At 33.4% G+C, this 14,760-nt stretch overlaps 3 protein-coding genes and 1 long non-coding RNA gene across 5 annotated transcripts; 1 reads left to right on the top strand and 3 right to left on the bottom strand.

Annotated features, from left to right (window-relative positions):
* Positions 1–1,115: 1,115 nt before the first annotated feature.
* LOC139861203 (ATPase family AAA domain-containing protein FIGL1-like) lies at positions 1,116–1,720 on the bottom strand. Its single transcript, XM_071849522.1, has 2 exons — positions 1,597–1,720; positions 1,116–1,498 (listed from the first exon to the last, which is right to left on the bottom strand). The coding sequence occupies exons 1-2, from the start codon at positions 1,705–1,707 to the stop codon at positions 1,385–1,387; spliced, it is 225 nt and encodes a 74-aa protein (XP_071705623.1). The 5' UTR covers positions 1,708–1,720; the 3' UTR covers positions 1,116–1,384.
* Positions 1,721–1,856: 136 nt separating this feature from the next.
* On the bottom strand, positions 1,857–3,456 carry LOC139861156 (uncharacterized). Its single transcript, XR_011763662.1, has 3 exons — positions 2,869–3,456; positions 2,353–2,749; positions 1,857–1,952 (listed from the first exon to the last, which is right to left on the bottom strand). It is a non-coding gene; the product is annotated as an uncharacterized lncRNA (long non-coding RNA).
* Positions 3,457–3,752: 296 nt separating this feature from the next.
* Positions 3,753–6,611, bottom strand: LOC139861154 (F-box/LRR-repeat protein 12-like). Of its 2 annotated transcripts, XM_071849452.1 has the most exons (3): positions 6,438–6,611; positions 5,016–5,074; positions 3,753–4,792 (listed from the first exon to the last, which is right to left on the bottom strand). In XM_071849452.1, the coding sequence occupies exon 3, from the start codon at positions 4,756–4,758 to the stop codon at positions 3,766–3,768; it is 993 nt and encodes a 330-aa protein (XP_071705553.1). In that variant the 5' UTR covers positions 4,759–4,792; positions 5,016–5,074; positions 6,438–6,611; the 3' UTR covers positions 3,753–3,765. The 2 variants fall into 2 exon arrangements, with proteins under 2 accessions (XP_071705553.1, XP_071705552.1); XM_071849451.1 differs by lacking the exon at positions 5,016–5,074 and having other exon boundaries at positions 3,753–4,789; positions 6,438–6,610.
* A 943-nt stretch (positions 6,612–7,554) lies between these two features.
* Positions 7,555–13,228, top strand: LOC139863554 (uncharacterized). Its single transcript, XM_071852174.1, has 3 exons — positions 7,555–7,803; positions 11,492–11,800; positions 12,981–13,228. The coding sequence occupies exons 1-3, from the start codon at positions 7,599–7,601 to the stop codon at positions 13,226–13,228; spliced, it is 762 nt and encodes a 253-aa protein (XP_071708275.1). The 5' UTR covers positions 7,555–7,598.
* Positions 13,229–14,760: the final 1,532 nt, after the last annotated feature.

Below are 14,760 nucleotides of genomic sequence, written 5' to 3'. Positions count from 1 at the left end.
ATATATATATATATATATATATATATATATATATATATATATATATATATATATATATATTCATCTATCACTACATATTTAATTATATTTTAAAATTCAAATAAATAATATATTAATTATATATATTGAAGCAAATACTCTCAAATATAATATTAAATACTTTTTGTTAACATTAACAACTTATGTAAATTTAATTTATTCTCTATATTTAAATAAACAGTTTTAATAACTAAATCACATGATAGTTCGTTAATATAATTAATTTATGATATATAATTATTTACATGTTTAGTTATTTATATATACATTTCTATTTACAATTAAAGGTTCGTGAATCATCGAGAACAGTCGAAGGTCAATTGAATATATGAAACAGTTCAAACTTTTTGAGACTCAACCTTGTAGACTTTGCTTATCGTATCGATTATAGATTAAGATTAAATTTGGTCGGAAATTCCCGGGTCATCACATTATAGATAGTTTTCGTTTAGATAGTTTCTTTCTATGTGCGAGCTTCCCCGTTTCCCCTGTTCCTTTGTATTCTTTGTTGAAGGCGTTTTCTTTTGAAAAACGACTTCGTTTCTATATGAGTTTTGGTTATTTTCGCCCAAAAAAAAAAAGAAATCGTTCAAAAAAAAAATTGTTTGGTTTTTAATTTCATTCTTCAATATTGTGAAAGTTGGGCATACCAATATTGTAAACACCAGAACAGTACTTGTTGATGTTTTAACTAAAGTAAGGGGCTGTTTACAAACAATATATTGAACTTTTGTCTAAATCAATTTGTTCAATCGTGCCATATAGTAATTGGTTACAGCAGGCACAACCCAAACCTATTTGACCCTTTACCCACCCGTTTGCCCTTTTGGCCCGTCCATCTTGCCACTAACCACTTCCATTATGCTTTAAGAGCTTACGTTAAAAGAGCAAAAGGAAGCTATGGTGAACTGTGCATTGATCGTATTAAGTGAAGATCATAATCAAAATATGCCATGGAGAGCCCCCTTTCAAATGCAAGAAATGTGCCTCATTGAACATCTAATCTAATATGGATAACAAATTAACAACCCACAACAAAACAAAACAAAACAACATTAACAAGTCATTGGGTGATCGTCATTATTTTTAGTAGAATCTTAGACATTTGACATAGGTGATGCAATGTGATTTCATTGCCCCTTGACAAATGGTATATAATCTGTTAAGAAGCTAAACTTAATATACTCATTCATGTACGGCTGAAATTTGAACATATGGACTTTAATACGACATGATGACTCGAGTAACAGGTTTCTATAAACAAATGTTACAGATGAAGAACATGATTTCAAATTTGTGCCCTTTCGAGTTGTTAACTAGCGAATTATCAAAATTTGCTTCAAAACTACATGCTTGATGGGGGTGCCATGCTCCCAAATTGATTGTTCCAGTGCACATACGTGTCAAGTTCATTAACAGAAACAGAAGGTCTCACCTCTTTCAGTGCATTTTTGAAGTCCTACAGAGAAAAAGACAAAATACATTAATATTACATGTTAATGAACTCATAAATAATTTAATTCCAAATGAACTTTAGCATAATTTAGAGGCACGTACCACTAAAGTAACTGGTCTCATATCGTCCTTTTGAAGTGTAGTGATATCAGTGCCTTGTTTCAAAGCCTCCCTCAGTGGACCCATTGAAGCATCTTTCACTAAATTCTTCATGTCAGATCCTGAATACCCTGAAACGAGTAGAAGTAGAAGTTACATACGCCATCCCATTAACAGAGGAAGATGAGAAAAATTCAGCATTTATAATAAATAAAATAACCGCAATAAAAAAAAGATGAAAGGAAATGTAAGATTTAAAATACCTTCTGTTTCTTTGCAGATGATATCAATATCCTCTGTTGAGAGCTTAAAAAGCCCATCCTTTTCCAACAGATTTCTTACTATCCAGGCTCTCGCTTCTTTACCCCCAAACGATATGATCAGCCTCATATTAGTAATAAAAAGTGATGCAAGTGCAAGTCAAAACGGTTCACACCAAAACGGGTAATTATTTTTGCGGGTCAACCACTTACTAAAAAACTTTCAAATAAGGTGCTCAATGTTACTACATAAATAAAAATATCATATAAAAAGTATAAGAAACCAAATTTTGCTAAATAAGGCGATGTATAATGTTTTCTGAACATGGATACACCTTGGATGACCGTTCAACTGAATTTCTTAAGAATTAAAACTTTTAGCTTTAGCTTTAACCCATCACAGATAAAAGTGAAACCAACCAATTATGGTTGGATGATTTGAAATTGCAAAGTCTGATAAGTACAAAGAGCTGTAGAACCAAATAGTTGAAAGTTGTACCTGAGGAAGGAAGTGGAATGTAAAGTCGTTTGGTAAGTCGTCTCCTAGCTGCCTCATCTAATTCTTGTGGTCTATTTGTTGCTCCTGCCCAGATATATCAACAAGTGTATGATGTTGAAGCAAAAGAAAGCACACAAGATTTAAAAAATGGTGGTTTTTAATAAAAGTTCAGTTTGTAGACTACTCGTAACTTGTACGATCATCTGAGAAGGTGTTTAGGGAATATAGAAGCACCACGTGGACACTTGGCTTATGTTTTGTGTAGGAAACTTCTTGTCTATCAGTCTATGGTATGCAACCTTTTATCTAGTGATATCAGTGCCTTGTTTCAAAGCTTCCCTATGTGGACCCATTGAAGCATCTTTCACTAAATTCTTCATGTCAGATCCTGAATATCCTGAAGCGAGTCAAAGTAGAAGTAACATACGTCATGCCATTAACAGATGAAGATGAAAAATTAATTCAGCATTTAATTTTAAAATTAAAAAAGACGAAAGGAAATAAGATTTAAGATACCGTCTGTTTATTTGCAGATGATATCGATATCCTCTGTTGAGAGCTTAAAAAACCCATCCTTTTCCAACAGATTTCGTACTATCCAGGCTCTCGCTTCTTTACCCCAAACAGTATAATCAGCCTCATATTAGTAATAAAAGTGATCAAATGATAAAATGTACAAAAGTCAAAACGGTTCAGACCAAAAGGAGTAATTATTTTGCGGGTCAAGCACTTGTTTAAAAACTTTCAAATAATGTGCTTGTTACAGCAGAAACTATCATCATATAAAACTTATAAGAAACCAACTTTTGCTAACTAAGGTGATCTATAATGTTTTATGAACTTGGATACATCTTCTATGACATTCAACTCAATTTCTTTAGAATTATAACTTTTTGCTTTAGCTTAACCCATTAGAGAATAAAAGTGAAACCAACAAATTATAGTTGGATGATTTAAAATTGCGAACTCTAATAAGTACTTAACAACACATGAATATGATATGTTAATAACAAAGAATATGTATTCGACATTGGGTCGGGTCAAATTTTTTGATTTTTTAGGTTCGGTCTGTCCCATACCGAAGACTAAAAAATATAAAAAATTAAGGACTGTATGCTCGGTTTCGGTCCATTTCGGTCCGGTCTTTTAATTTCTTTCAAATTTTCTCGTACTATGCACACCCTAACCTAAACGAGAGACTATAAAGAGGCACAACTAAATCAACACACTCATGCCGTTGAATAAAAAAAAAAAATACAAAATCATGAATATATTGTGCTGAAAATAAAAAATCACTCAGGATAGGATATGAAGATTACTGTTGTTACAAAAACACAAGACCAAGTCACTGAATGTAAGAAATAAAACAGAACAAAACGCAAACAAAGCATAATTATTATTAAGGGAAAAAAACTACATCGGAATCAATCCCCAACTTGGGTAGGATGGACACGCGTCATCCTCTATTATCTTGACATCTGGTCTCTTCATCTCAAACTCGTGAATATCATATGAATCGATTAGTGGGCAATCGTTGATGTACAACACGGATAATTTGGAGCAATTAGTCAAAGCTCGTAATCCTTTAGTAGTAAGGTACTTGGCCTTGTTCACATGTAGTGTCTCCAAATTTTGACAATGTAATCCAATAGAAAGCCAACCACGATCCCGGATTCCTTTACAATATGTTAAGTGCAACTCTTGTAGTAAAGGACACCCTTTTGTAACATTGACGATGATATCATCGTCAACATAGGATCCCCTCAAAAATGAAAGGATTTTAAGATTTTTAGCCATGCCTGAACCAATTTTCAGTAAACAATCCTTATTCTTAGGATTGTTATCACGATCATAAATTATTAGATACTCAAGACCGCCTCCACTTAACAATCCAGTTGGGTAAAGGACACGTGCATCTGCTGATAAATAAGTCAAAGTTTCCGAAAAACCTTGTTCCGATGTTAATCCAACTAATTTCTTACAATTGCTTATTTTGAGTACCCGGAGTTGAGGACAATTTTGTTTCAGAAAACAAATTCCTGCGTTTGTGATGTCATCACAACCCCTAAGATCCACGTGTATCACGGAGTTATTACAATATCTAGTTAACGTTTCCAAACCGTTGTCCGTAATGGGAGTATAATGCAGATTAAGAACCGATATCGAATCAAAATGCCTGAAACGACAAAGATATGTACCAAGCACAATTGAATCAAGGTTGTATGACTTACGTAGCTTGGTAACATCCTTTAAGCATTTACAACTTGAAATTGTGCTATCAAGAAAACGGTGACCAGTTAGGCAAAAAGATCTTTGATCACACTCTTCGTCTAGTTTTTCGTAAATCAGGTTCAAAATATCATCAGGAAATTGTGTAATCTGTTTTCCATCGTCACTGACATCCATTTTTTAGTAAATCTCCATCAGTATTGTATTACTGTAGATCAAAGGAATAATGAAACAACAATACAAAATCAATCATCAATTATCAATCAATAATTAATTCAATTAAAGAATATAACATGAACTATGACTTTAAATCAATTAAAATTTAGTTGATTAAATCAATTACCAAAAGCAATAAATCAATCATCAATTCTATCAAAACACCAACTATAACTATAATTCAATAAAAAATTTTTTTTGATTAAACCGATTATCTGGTCAGGATTGAAAGTGCCGTCAATATATTTTTTCTGCTCTTCGGATAGATTTGTTTCAACTGGTTTCAGTTCATAGAATTTATTTAAGGGTTGTCAACTTCATAGACTACATAAATTACTTGTAGCGCATAAACTACACCACTACATACACAACATACAAACTACCTTGTTGCTTGTTCCTTATAAAAACCTAAGTTATGTAGTCTTTTAGTAAGGTGTCAAAATGGGTTCTCTTTTAAAAACCTAACTTAAGGTGTCAAAATGAACATAAGGTGTCAAAATGGTCATCAACATAGGTGTTAATTCCAGAAAATAATATAGACATTGATGAAGTTGGTAAAAAATATATACATTTGGTGAAGTTGGTCAAAACTTTATACATTTGTTGTTGCTGGTCAAAACTGGTCAACACATATGGTCATGACCAATGTCATCTTGTTGAAAGCAGTTCAAAGATTTTTTAAGTGTCAAAATTGGTCTTGGAATCACAACAGTCATGACTTATTGTCAAGCTTATTTAAAGTGCCAAAACAGTTCAAAACACATATTGCAACTTCACTTTTTTTCCCTTCCAAAATTGGTCATGAAATCACAACAGTCATAACATGCCAAAATATTAGGTAATTAGGTCAAAACAATTTTAACATGCCAAAGTCATATGGTTCAAATATGTCAAGCATTTCACTTTATTTTTGGTCATGACTTTCTTTTGATCATGACTGTCTTTTTTTTTTTTTTTTTTTTTTCAAAACAGATCAAGCAACTTCACATTAGCAGTTAATTTGAAGTCAAAAGTAACTAAAATCAAAGAACAAACAATTAACCTGAATTAAACATATTCATTCATAAAAAAATTTCAAACTTTGAGAACTGATGACAAAAACTATTTCATTCATTATCGAACATGGTTGTTATTATTTGTTAAGGTAGTTTAGTTGTATACTAAATTTTTAATACTTAGTGTTTTTTAATATAATTTCTTTGGCATGTTGCAGGTGTTGGTAAATTGGTTGTGGTTGAAACATAGTTGGTGACAAAGTAACTACACAGCAGCTAAAATGTTTAGTTTTATTACATCACTTCCTTTCTTTGGGTCAGGTAATATGTTCTAAAATCCATTATCAATTTCAAGCATTCCCTTTACAACAAATTTCTCCACAACATCTCAACAATTTCTGCCCAAACCCTAAATTTAATTTCGCATCTAACGACTGTTTGGATAGGTTCTTCAAACCCTAAATCAAGAACATAACTAATAGATAACAGTTTTCACATACTTAACATTGATGACCGGCACATTTAATAGAAGAGAGAAAGAATCTACAGAAATCATATGAAGCAATCAAACGGAATACAACAATGGATAGTGCAAACACGCATAAGAAGGTATAAATAAAATTAAAAAAAAAAAAAAAAATTTACCTGCGAAGGACTCGAAGGTAGGTAAGTCAGAAAGTAAGATGCTGGATGGCAACGGCAGATACGATGATGGTGGGTGCGAGAAGGTTAACGGCGATTAACAGCTAAAATCTGTCGACGTTAGAAGATCAGCTAAAATCGTTCGACAACTTTTTTTTTTTTTTTTTTTAAATTCAAGCATTCTATATGATAAATGCAAAGTGGACCATTTTGTGATTTTTTTTATTGTGGGTGTTGAAAAAGCATTACATGCTATGTGGTCTGAATTAGAAAAAAATTGGACCGCGTGTTTCTTATATATAGTAGATTGGGTTGTTTGTTGAACTTGTATGTATATGTATGTAATATAGTCCGAAATATTTAGTGTTTTTATAACGATGTCCGTTTCGCGTATAGTTAGTTACGTTGTGTTCGTAAAATTATTTCGAGTTAAACGGTGGTCTCGGAAAAACTTTACTCGCACCGAGCGAGAATATAGGATCCGTTATCTAGTGTTTTTTAACGATGTCCGTTTCGCGTATAGTTAGTCCCATTGGGTTCGTCTGATTTTTTCGAGGTGAACGGTGGTCTCGAAAAAATTTAACTCGCACCGAGCGAGAAGATAAGGCTCGTTAAAAATTCGGGTAAAATTATTTTATTTTATTTTAATAAAATTATATATATATTTACGTTTTCTACCCATAGAAAAGTGTAAACTTGAGGGGTCCTCGTGTAAATTGAGTCGAAGTTGAGGGGTGTTGAAAAAGCATTATATGCTATGGTCTGAATTGCTGATATCGTGCGGGGTATTATGAAACAAAACTGATCAAAACTGATCTTATAATACGGAGTGATTCATATATTATGAAACAAACGATATATCTGAAACTTGTTGTAATATATGCGTAAAAATATAATGAAATTGTGATGCACTAAAACTTAGGGACCAAGTTGCAATTAGTACAACATTACAATGGGGTTAGCAAGTGGGAATCCATTTATGAATCAAGATTAACTTGAGTAAGCAATAAGTTCACTTTTCCCCTTTCACAGTCATACCTATCTTGTCTCTTCCTCCACCACTGATCCTTAAAAACCAACTGTATATACACAACACACCCACCCAAAAACTTCACAAAAACACAAATCAATCAATCAATAAAACATATCCGATAATTCGAGAAAATGTCGGATTGGGGACCGGTGTTTGTAGCTGTTGTGCTCTTCATATTACTAACACCGGGTCTGCTGATTCAGATACCAGGGCACAACAAGATTGTGGAATTTGGTAATTTTCAAACAAGTGGTGTTTCAATTCTGGTTCATTCTGTTATCTATTTCGCTCTTATTTGTATTTTCTTGTTAGCCATTGGGATCCATATGTACCTTGGTTAACTTATTATTTTTCATATGGTTTAGTTATTTACATAATCTGGATATATTGGTTTCTATTGAATTTGATAATGTTACGATCCATTTACATTTTTATTAATGTTCTGCTCAACATTGCCAATTTCTTGTTATTCAGGCTATTTTGGCTAATTTTGATTTTGTTCTTAAATCACATGTGAGGTATGATTTTTTTTTTTTTTAATCGAAAATAATACATCAGTCAACACTTGTAACAATAAGATGACACTCCCCGTTTACGGATGATATTGGTCATAGTTGCATAAAAAATTTTCTAGAACAAATTGATTATAAAAAATGTATGTAGGTTTAGCAATTAACAAAGTTAGGTATGGAGTAACATGGATATTATACGAGTCTAGTGAAAAATATAAAAAAATGGAAAGCATGATTTAATTCACGCTTTCATGACGCTAGTAAAGGTAATTATTGATGTTGAAAAAGAGTGATGTATTTGACAACTTTTTCATCTTTTTATGGATGGATGTTTAGAGAAAATAATATACGAATCCTGAAAAAAGGCAAATAAATTACTAGTAAAAGAGAGACAACTACACATGCATGGATAATAAATATAGATTAAGCATAGATGGTTTTACGTCTTTTTCAGTTCATAACAAAAAAATGCAGAGATATACCTTGGTCCTAACTTCAAAAGCAAATAAAATATATAATGTAGCAATTGAATTTGGTGTTTCTGTGATGCTATTCAAGATTGAGTTATCTATAAGTTCATATAGCGCTCGATTATTATTTATTTTTGACGATAAATAGAATCAAACTAGTTAGGGAGCCCTCGCTTCGCGCCGGGGTCTCCGTTTTGAATGCGAGTTAAAAAAAAAATCTTGATATATTTTGTAAAAAAGATTTTTTTTTCGACATCTAACATTGAAGTGTTGTTCCATTTGTGAAAGGTTTAGCGTTAAAGTTAGTTGATCTATTTTGTAAAATATAATGTTTTTTTGACATCTTTTGATAGCATTGAAGTGTTGTTCCTTTTAAGAAAGTTGCTTCTTTTATCGTTGGAGACAAAAAAAAAAAAGTAGCACATTATTGGCCTATGTGAGTCCTACTGTTTGAGCGTGGTGTACAAGTCGGTAAAGCATGGTAGGTGTTATTATTTAGTATTTTTGCTGTTAGTGATGGGATAAATAATAATTTAGAATATATGTATAAAGTGGGGGGTTCGATTTGTATTTTAATAGAACTTAGGGGGTTAGATTTGTAAAAAGTAAAAAATTAAATAGGACTATTCATAACAAATAAGACAAATTTTGTCTATTAGTTATATTAGTAAAGTAATAGTAATAGTAATTAGTGTAGATTTTTTTTTTTTTTTTTTTTTTTTTGTAACGGTGAATTTGCATCAGCGGATCACTTATTTCAACGACCCTCATCATTTGCACCCACACACGCTAGAAGGAAACTCCTACCCGGGTTGCTTGACAACTAATCGCGGGACCTAGGTTGCTTGGAAACTAATCGCAGGAAATTGGAGAGAATACTTTCCGCCCCCAGGAATTGAACTCGGGTTGCTTGGCAACTAATCGCAGGCCCTTCTGAGTTAAATATAAATTTTTTTAAACGTCAACTGAGTTACATAATTTTTTTTTTTGAACGACAAGCTTGCATCAGCGTATCATTTATTTCAACGACACTCATCATTTGCACACACACACGCGTTCGGGAGGAAACCCGAATCGCATTACAGGAACCCGATCCTTTAACCATCCCGAGGGGCAGACTGTAATATTGATCCAGATTGTAACATGTCTGATTGACTAAATTTGGCAGATCTATTTGAACTACATATTGAACTTGATTATGAGTACATTGATTAAAATTAACCAAGCACCAACACAATTTAAACCAATCGATTGAAACAAACAATATCACCATCAAAACTCACTTCTTCGCGCTGAACAATATGAGGAATGCAAAAGTAAATTATTGATAGAAATTTGATGGCGTGAAATTGAGACAATCCGATGATAACTAAAGCAACCCAATAAGAAATCTCAACCCACCAAACCGGCCCCTATACATAATATAGGGACGAAACACCCGAGATGATGTAGAAAAAGCTGAAATCCAAACCAACAAAAAAACACCTTGACACAGAAGACACTGAGAAACAGTAACAACTACTCATCTGAGCCAACGAGATGTACGAAGAGAATCTGGAAAAGAGTATCGGAGAACTATCATGGAAAGACAAATCGAAGAAACGAGTAGTCAATACAGGTGAAACCAAACAAACCAACAAATTATAAAAGACCTTAAGCCACATGACACCATCAGTCTGTTAACCAAACACCACCGAAAATCCTAAATATAACCTAAAGTAGCATAACTCAACTCATCGGTATACTTCCACTACAAACCACAAACTCTACCCATAGATCGTTAGACTGAAGTTAACTTGTGCAAACCACGATGACTACCATGTAAAAAAATACAGAGACCATCGGTATAATCATGAGTAAACCACATGGAGTAATTGCGTAATTTTTCCAGAAAGAAAGCAAATATGACGTACCTTGATCCTAACATTAAAGGCAAACAAGATACTTATCGTATCAATTAAAAATATATATATTTTTCAAGAGGGTTGTCATTATACATGTGCATTTGAATTAACGTCACTAAAAATTCGACATTGAATGTTATGTACTATATTTTTATGTGCTATATATACTTGTTTATAATTACAATAGGCATAAGCACTCTCATTACAATAGAGTTAAATGATCTGATTAGATTATGTACACATAAATAAATATTTATCATTTCGAATAGCATTAACATGAAAAATCTTTCTCCCAACAACAAAATCTAACCGTACACTTATGAACTAATTTTATTATCCATCACAAAAGAATATATTTCGAATTTTCTAAACCACAAGAACAATGTTATTGTTTTCGCTTTTCAATAAATTTAGTACTGGGAGATGATACTTCCACCGTCACATTTACTTGTTCTACCAACATTTCATGCTTTTCTTTCAAAAATATCCTTTGATAAATTATAACAAAAGTTTGTGTAAGCTTATCATTAAGGGTATTTTGAAAAATTTATGTAGAAGAAGTAAATATATATGATGGTAAAAATACCAATCCTCATTAATTTACTTTTTGGACCTAAAAAGTCTTCTGAGAAACTTTTAGGTTACTTAGACCACAGATAATGGGGCGTTTGTCCCCCCAATCTACTCCTAGGTGTCACCAAAAACGCCCCACAAACGATTGTAATGGGCGATTGTGGTCTAAGTCTTGTGGGGCGTATATCATCGGATGTCAAACACATTTTAGAAAGTTTTTTTAATATTTTATTATTTATTAAACCTTTTTTTTTTTTACCCTTTTAACAACTTTTTACCCTAACTTCTAATTAAATCTTACCACATCAACTAAAACTTTCAACAAACCTCCCAAAAAAAAGCCCCCATTACAACTCCCTTATTCCCCCATCATTGTCATGTGAGCGTCATAACCCAAAAAGTACCCCTTATCCACTCCACGTTAGAGTTACCATCATCCATTGTCCAACTGATATAATAAATTAGCTATAAAGCAGCAAAAAGAACAAGAAAGCTTTCGACGAATTACCGGTGGCTTCAGTGCATAAAATTGCACTCCACTTACCATTGATCGTAATTTCAATAGTCACACTATCAAACGCTAAAGAACTCCTGCCATCAGACCACGAAATAACTAACAACGCAGATTCGCCAGAAACCGCCGAAGCAAAGTCATCGGAAATGTCATTGTTCTTCAGCGACGGGGCGTGTTCGACCGCACATCAAGTACCGGAGGCCAGATATTACAGCGATCCGACGTGGAAATACCATGCGGCCGAGAAGTGCAGATCACGTGAAGAAAGTGTTGAGTATGTTCAGCTTAGCTTTCGGAAGGAATCGTGTTACTCCCTGTCGCAGGGTTCCTTTTTCTGCTTCAGTTCAGAAATCAAAATCAGTAACTTTGATTACGGTTTCCAGTTAATATTGTTTTTAATTTAATATTGAATTGTAGTCTGTGATTAGTGCTTGCTAGTTTAATTATTGCATTCATGGCAATTCTAAAGTCATTACACAAGACCATTTGTAACTGTTTAAAATCCACGGCGTGAGTGGTGATGTGGCACCAAACCACACCCAAATTTGAAGTAACAATGTGTGGGTTAGGGTATGGGTGTAGGCGTGGGTTGGAAAGCAACGAGCAAAGCAACGAGTGTGGGTTTAGATCGGAAGTTTTTGATCAGTTGATTATTTTTTTAATAATATCTTTATCCCCTTTTTACTAACTCTACTGATCATTTTTTACCACATCATCACAACACTTATCAACCACACTCACTCACATCACCATTACTTCACATTTTCAACTCATACCGCCGCATCATCAAAAAATCCACACCACAACCATTACAAATGGTCTAAATATAAAAATTAGAATTTGTTAAAAAACTTAAAGGAAACTGAATAAACAGATGATATTTAATATCCTCATGTTGTATTTGGTAGGGCATAAAAACGGTTATGAAATAATTCAGTTAATCTGCGTATTTTTGAATATTAGCTTCTTCTCGGAAACTTTGTAAAGGGAAATTTTATTTGTTCCCGTTTAAGTGATTCGGGGATGACATAGTATTTAAACTCAAATGCAGGTAGGCTAAAGAGTAAACCTAACGGTAGTTCTAAACTAGATATACATCGATTGAAAAATGACAATAGACACAACGGCAGTCCTAAATCTAATGCCAGTTAATTTGTTTCGTTAACTAAATAACTGACGTTAGGTTTATGGCCACTCTTGTGCAATTCAAAAATCATAGGAACTATCATTATAATTTTAAAAAGAAAAAAAATGTGTATAATTTTGGGAAAACTGGTGGCATAATTAATTCTTAATGAACTAGTATTTAAAATTGTACCTTTTTTCACATCATCGAATGGTACACGAATAAAATAAAAATTGCAAATACAATAAGCAAAAGGAATCAAAATAGCGAATTACTTTGCATTTGTGGGAAACGATGTCCACGTGAACACACTTTTTCATACACTACGTTACACATTAAACCTGGTTAATTCAAACCCCCAATTCACATCTCATCTGCAATAATCTACTCATTATTTAAACTTCAAAATCCAAGTTTTTATTACACATCATCAACCAGAGAGTGCAGTTATAATGGCTGATTGGGGACCCGTACTCATCGGTGTTGTACTCTTCATACTGTTGCAACCTGGACTGCTATTTCAGTTACCTGGAAACGGAAAACATATGGAGTTTGGAAGCATGCATACTAACGGCAAGGCGATTGCAGTTCACACGCTTATATTTTTCGTTCTATACGCTATTCTGGTACTTGCTGTTCATATCCATATCTATACTGGTTAATGTTGGTTGGATCTCGATCTATAAGGATTAATGCTAGCTTTGTCTGGCTATCTCTGCATTATGTTGAATCAGATTTTATAGTTTTGTGTTGTCATTAAGATATTTATAAAATATATATGCATCGTTTTTCTGTTATCGATCTCGCTGGACAGTATTAATGCATCTGTAGCTTAATTTGAAATCTATGGTCGTAAACCTTTTCTAGAAAAACGGATGAAGTTTTCTGTGTTCATGTTACTTGAGGATGACAAGTATTTTTACTGCCTAACCGTGTTATTTGTAATTTTTTTTTACGGCTAGTGATGTTTTAACCTGATGTGATGTGACGATATTCGTACACGAACAACCAGTTGCGGAATCATAAATATTATTAACTGAAGGCGAAATTTTTTTTTAAAAGCATACACATTTACTGTAATTTTTTTCTTCCATTATATCATGAAAATATATAACCTTTTTTTTGGACAGCTGTTAGGATCAACCAGGGGACCCTAACCACCCACGCGTTCATTTTCTACACAGTTATACCCGCCCCCAAATGCGTGCCCAGGAGGAAACCTGCACCAATCCCATACGAGGCATGGACGGTAAAAAAACCCCTCCCCATTACCCTCCCAACGCGATGTGGGAAAGGTGCCATGGGTGGAACCTCATGGCAGGGATGAAATTGTGGGTTACTATGTAGCCAACGGGGGTCGAACTCCTAACCTCCCCTAAGGAGGCAGACAACCAACCGCTAGACCACATCACAACTTCGAAAATATATAACCTTTTGGATCATGGGCTTATGGGTTGGTCAAAATGTGGAGGCTTTTAGCCCAAATTTGGAGGATTTTGATTAATTTTTGGGTTAAAGCCATAAATATGTCATATACTTTCATTTTTGTCCCAATGTAGGCTATATACTCCGAAAAATACCAATGTAGGCTAGATACTTTCATAAAGTGTACTAATATGAACGAACAAAACTTATTAACCGGATAAACAACTAAACGATGACGCGGCACTGTACGTGGAGAATGACGTTGGTGATACATCGGAATAAAACTGAAAGTATATAGCCTACATCGGAACAAAATTGAAAGTATATAGCCTACATTGGAAAAAACTGGAAGTATATGACTTATTTGTAGCCATATAAAATGCAAAAAAAATGTTAAATAATTAATTTTACCGATTCAACAGGTAACTTGTTAAATTTGTGTACATCGATACAACTTTTAAGAGCATATAACATACATTGGTATTTTTTGAAGTATATAGCCCACATTGAGACAAAACTGAAAGTATATGTGACCTATTTATGACTTTAACTCTTAATTTTTAAGCATTAAGCATGAAAATTTCAAATCCACATAGGGAAATTAAAAAATCCAAAATTTAACACTGAAAGTCTCAGATTACTAGAAGCAGGTGCTACCCCTGCCCCTACATACTTTCGCCGCTGCGAACAACTAGATCATCTTTGTTATATTTATCAAAGTTCAGTATCATATATATCAAATACACACACAGGTTTATTAATAATTTCT

The sequence above is a fragment of the Rutidosis leptorrhynchoides genome, chromosome 8 (genome assembly GCF_046630445.1).
Source record: "Rutidosis leptorrhynchoides isolate AG116_Rl617_1_P2 chromosome 8, CSIRO_AGI_Rlap_v1, whole genome shotgun sequence".
Lineage (NCBI taxonomy): Eukaryota > Viridiplantae > Streptophyta > Magnoliopsida > Asterales > Asteraceae > Rutidosis > Rutidosis leptorrhynchoides.
The sequence above is the reverse complement of the archived record's forward strand: the minus strand, read 5'-3'. Positions and strand labels throughout refer to the sequence as shown.

Excerpts from the sequence above, each read along its gene's own strand:
- LOC139861203 (XM_071849522.1), bottom strand. The coding sequence starts at position 1,707 with ATGAAGAATTTAGTGAAAGATGCTTCAATGGGTCCACTGAGGGAGGCT. Across the intron at positions 1,499-1,596 it reads TGAGACCAGTTACTTTAGTG|GACTTCAAAAATGCACTGAA; the intron begins GTACGTGCCTCT and ends TTTTCTCTGTAG.
- LOC139861154 (XM_071849452.1), bottom strand. The coding sequence starts at position 4,758 with ATGGATGTCAGTGACGATGGAAAACAGATTACACAATTTCCTGATGAT.
- LOC139863554 (XM_071852174.1), top strand. The coding sequence starts at position 7,599 with ATGTCGGATTGGGGACCGGTGTTTGTAGCTGTTGTGCTCTTCATATTA. Across the intron at positions 7,804-11,491 it reads TGGGATCCATATGTACCTTG|TCACACTATCAAACGCTAAA; the intron begins GTTAACTTATTA and ends TAATTTCAATAG. Across the intron at positions 11,801-12,980 it reads CAGTTCAGAAATCAAAATCA|TTTTTATTACACATCATCAA; the intron begins GTAACTTTGATT and ends TCAAAATCCAAG.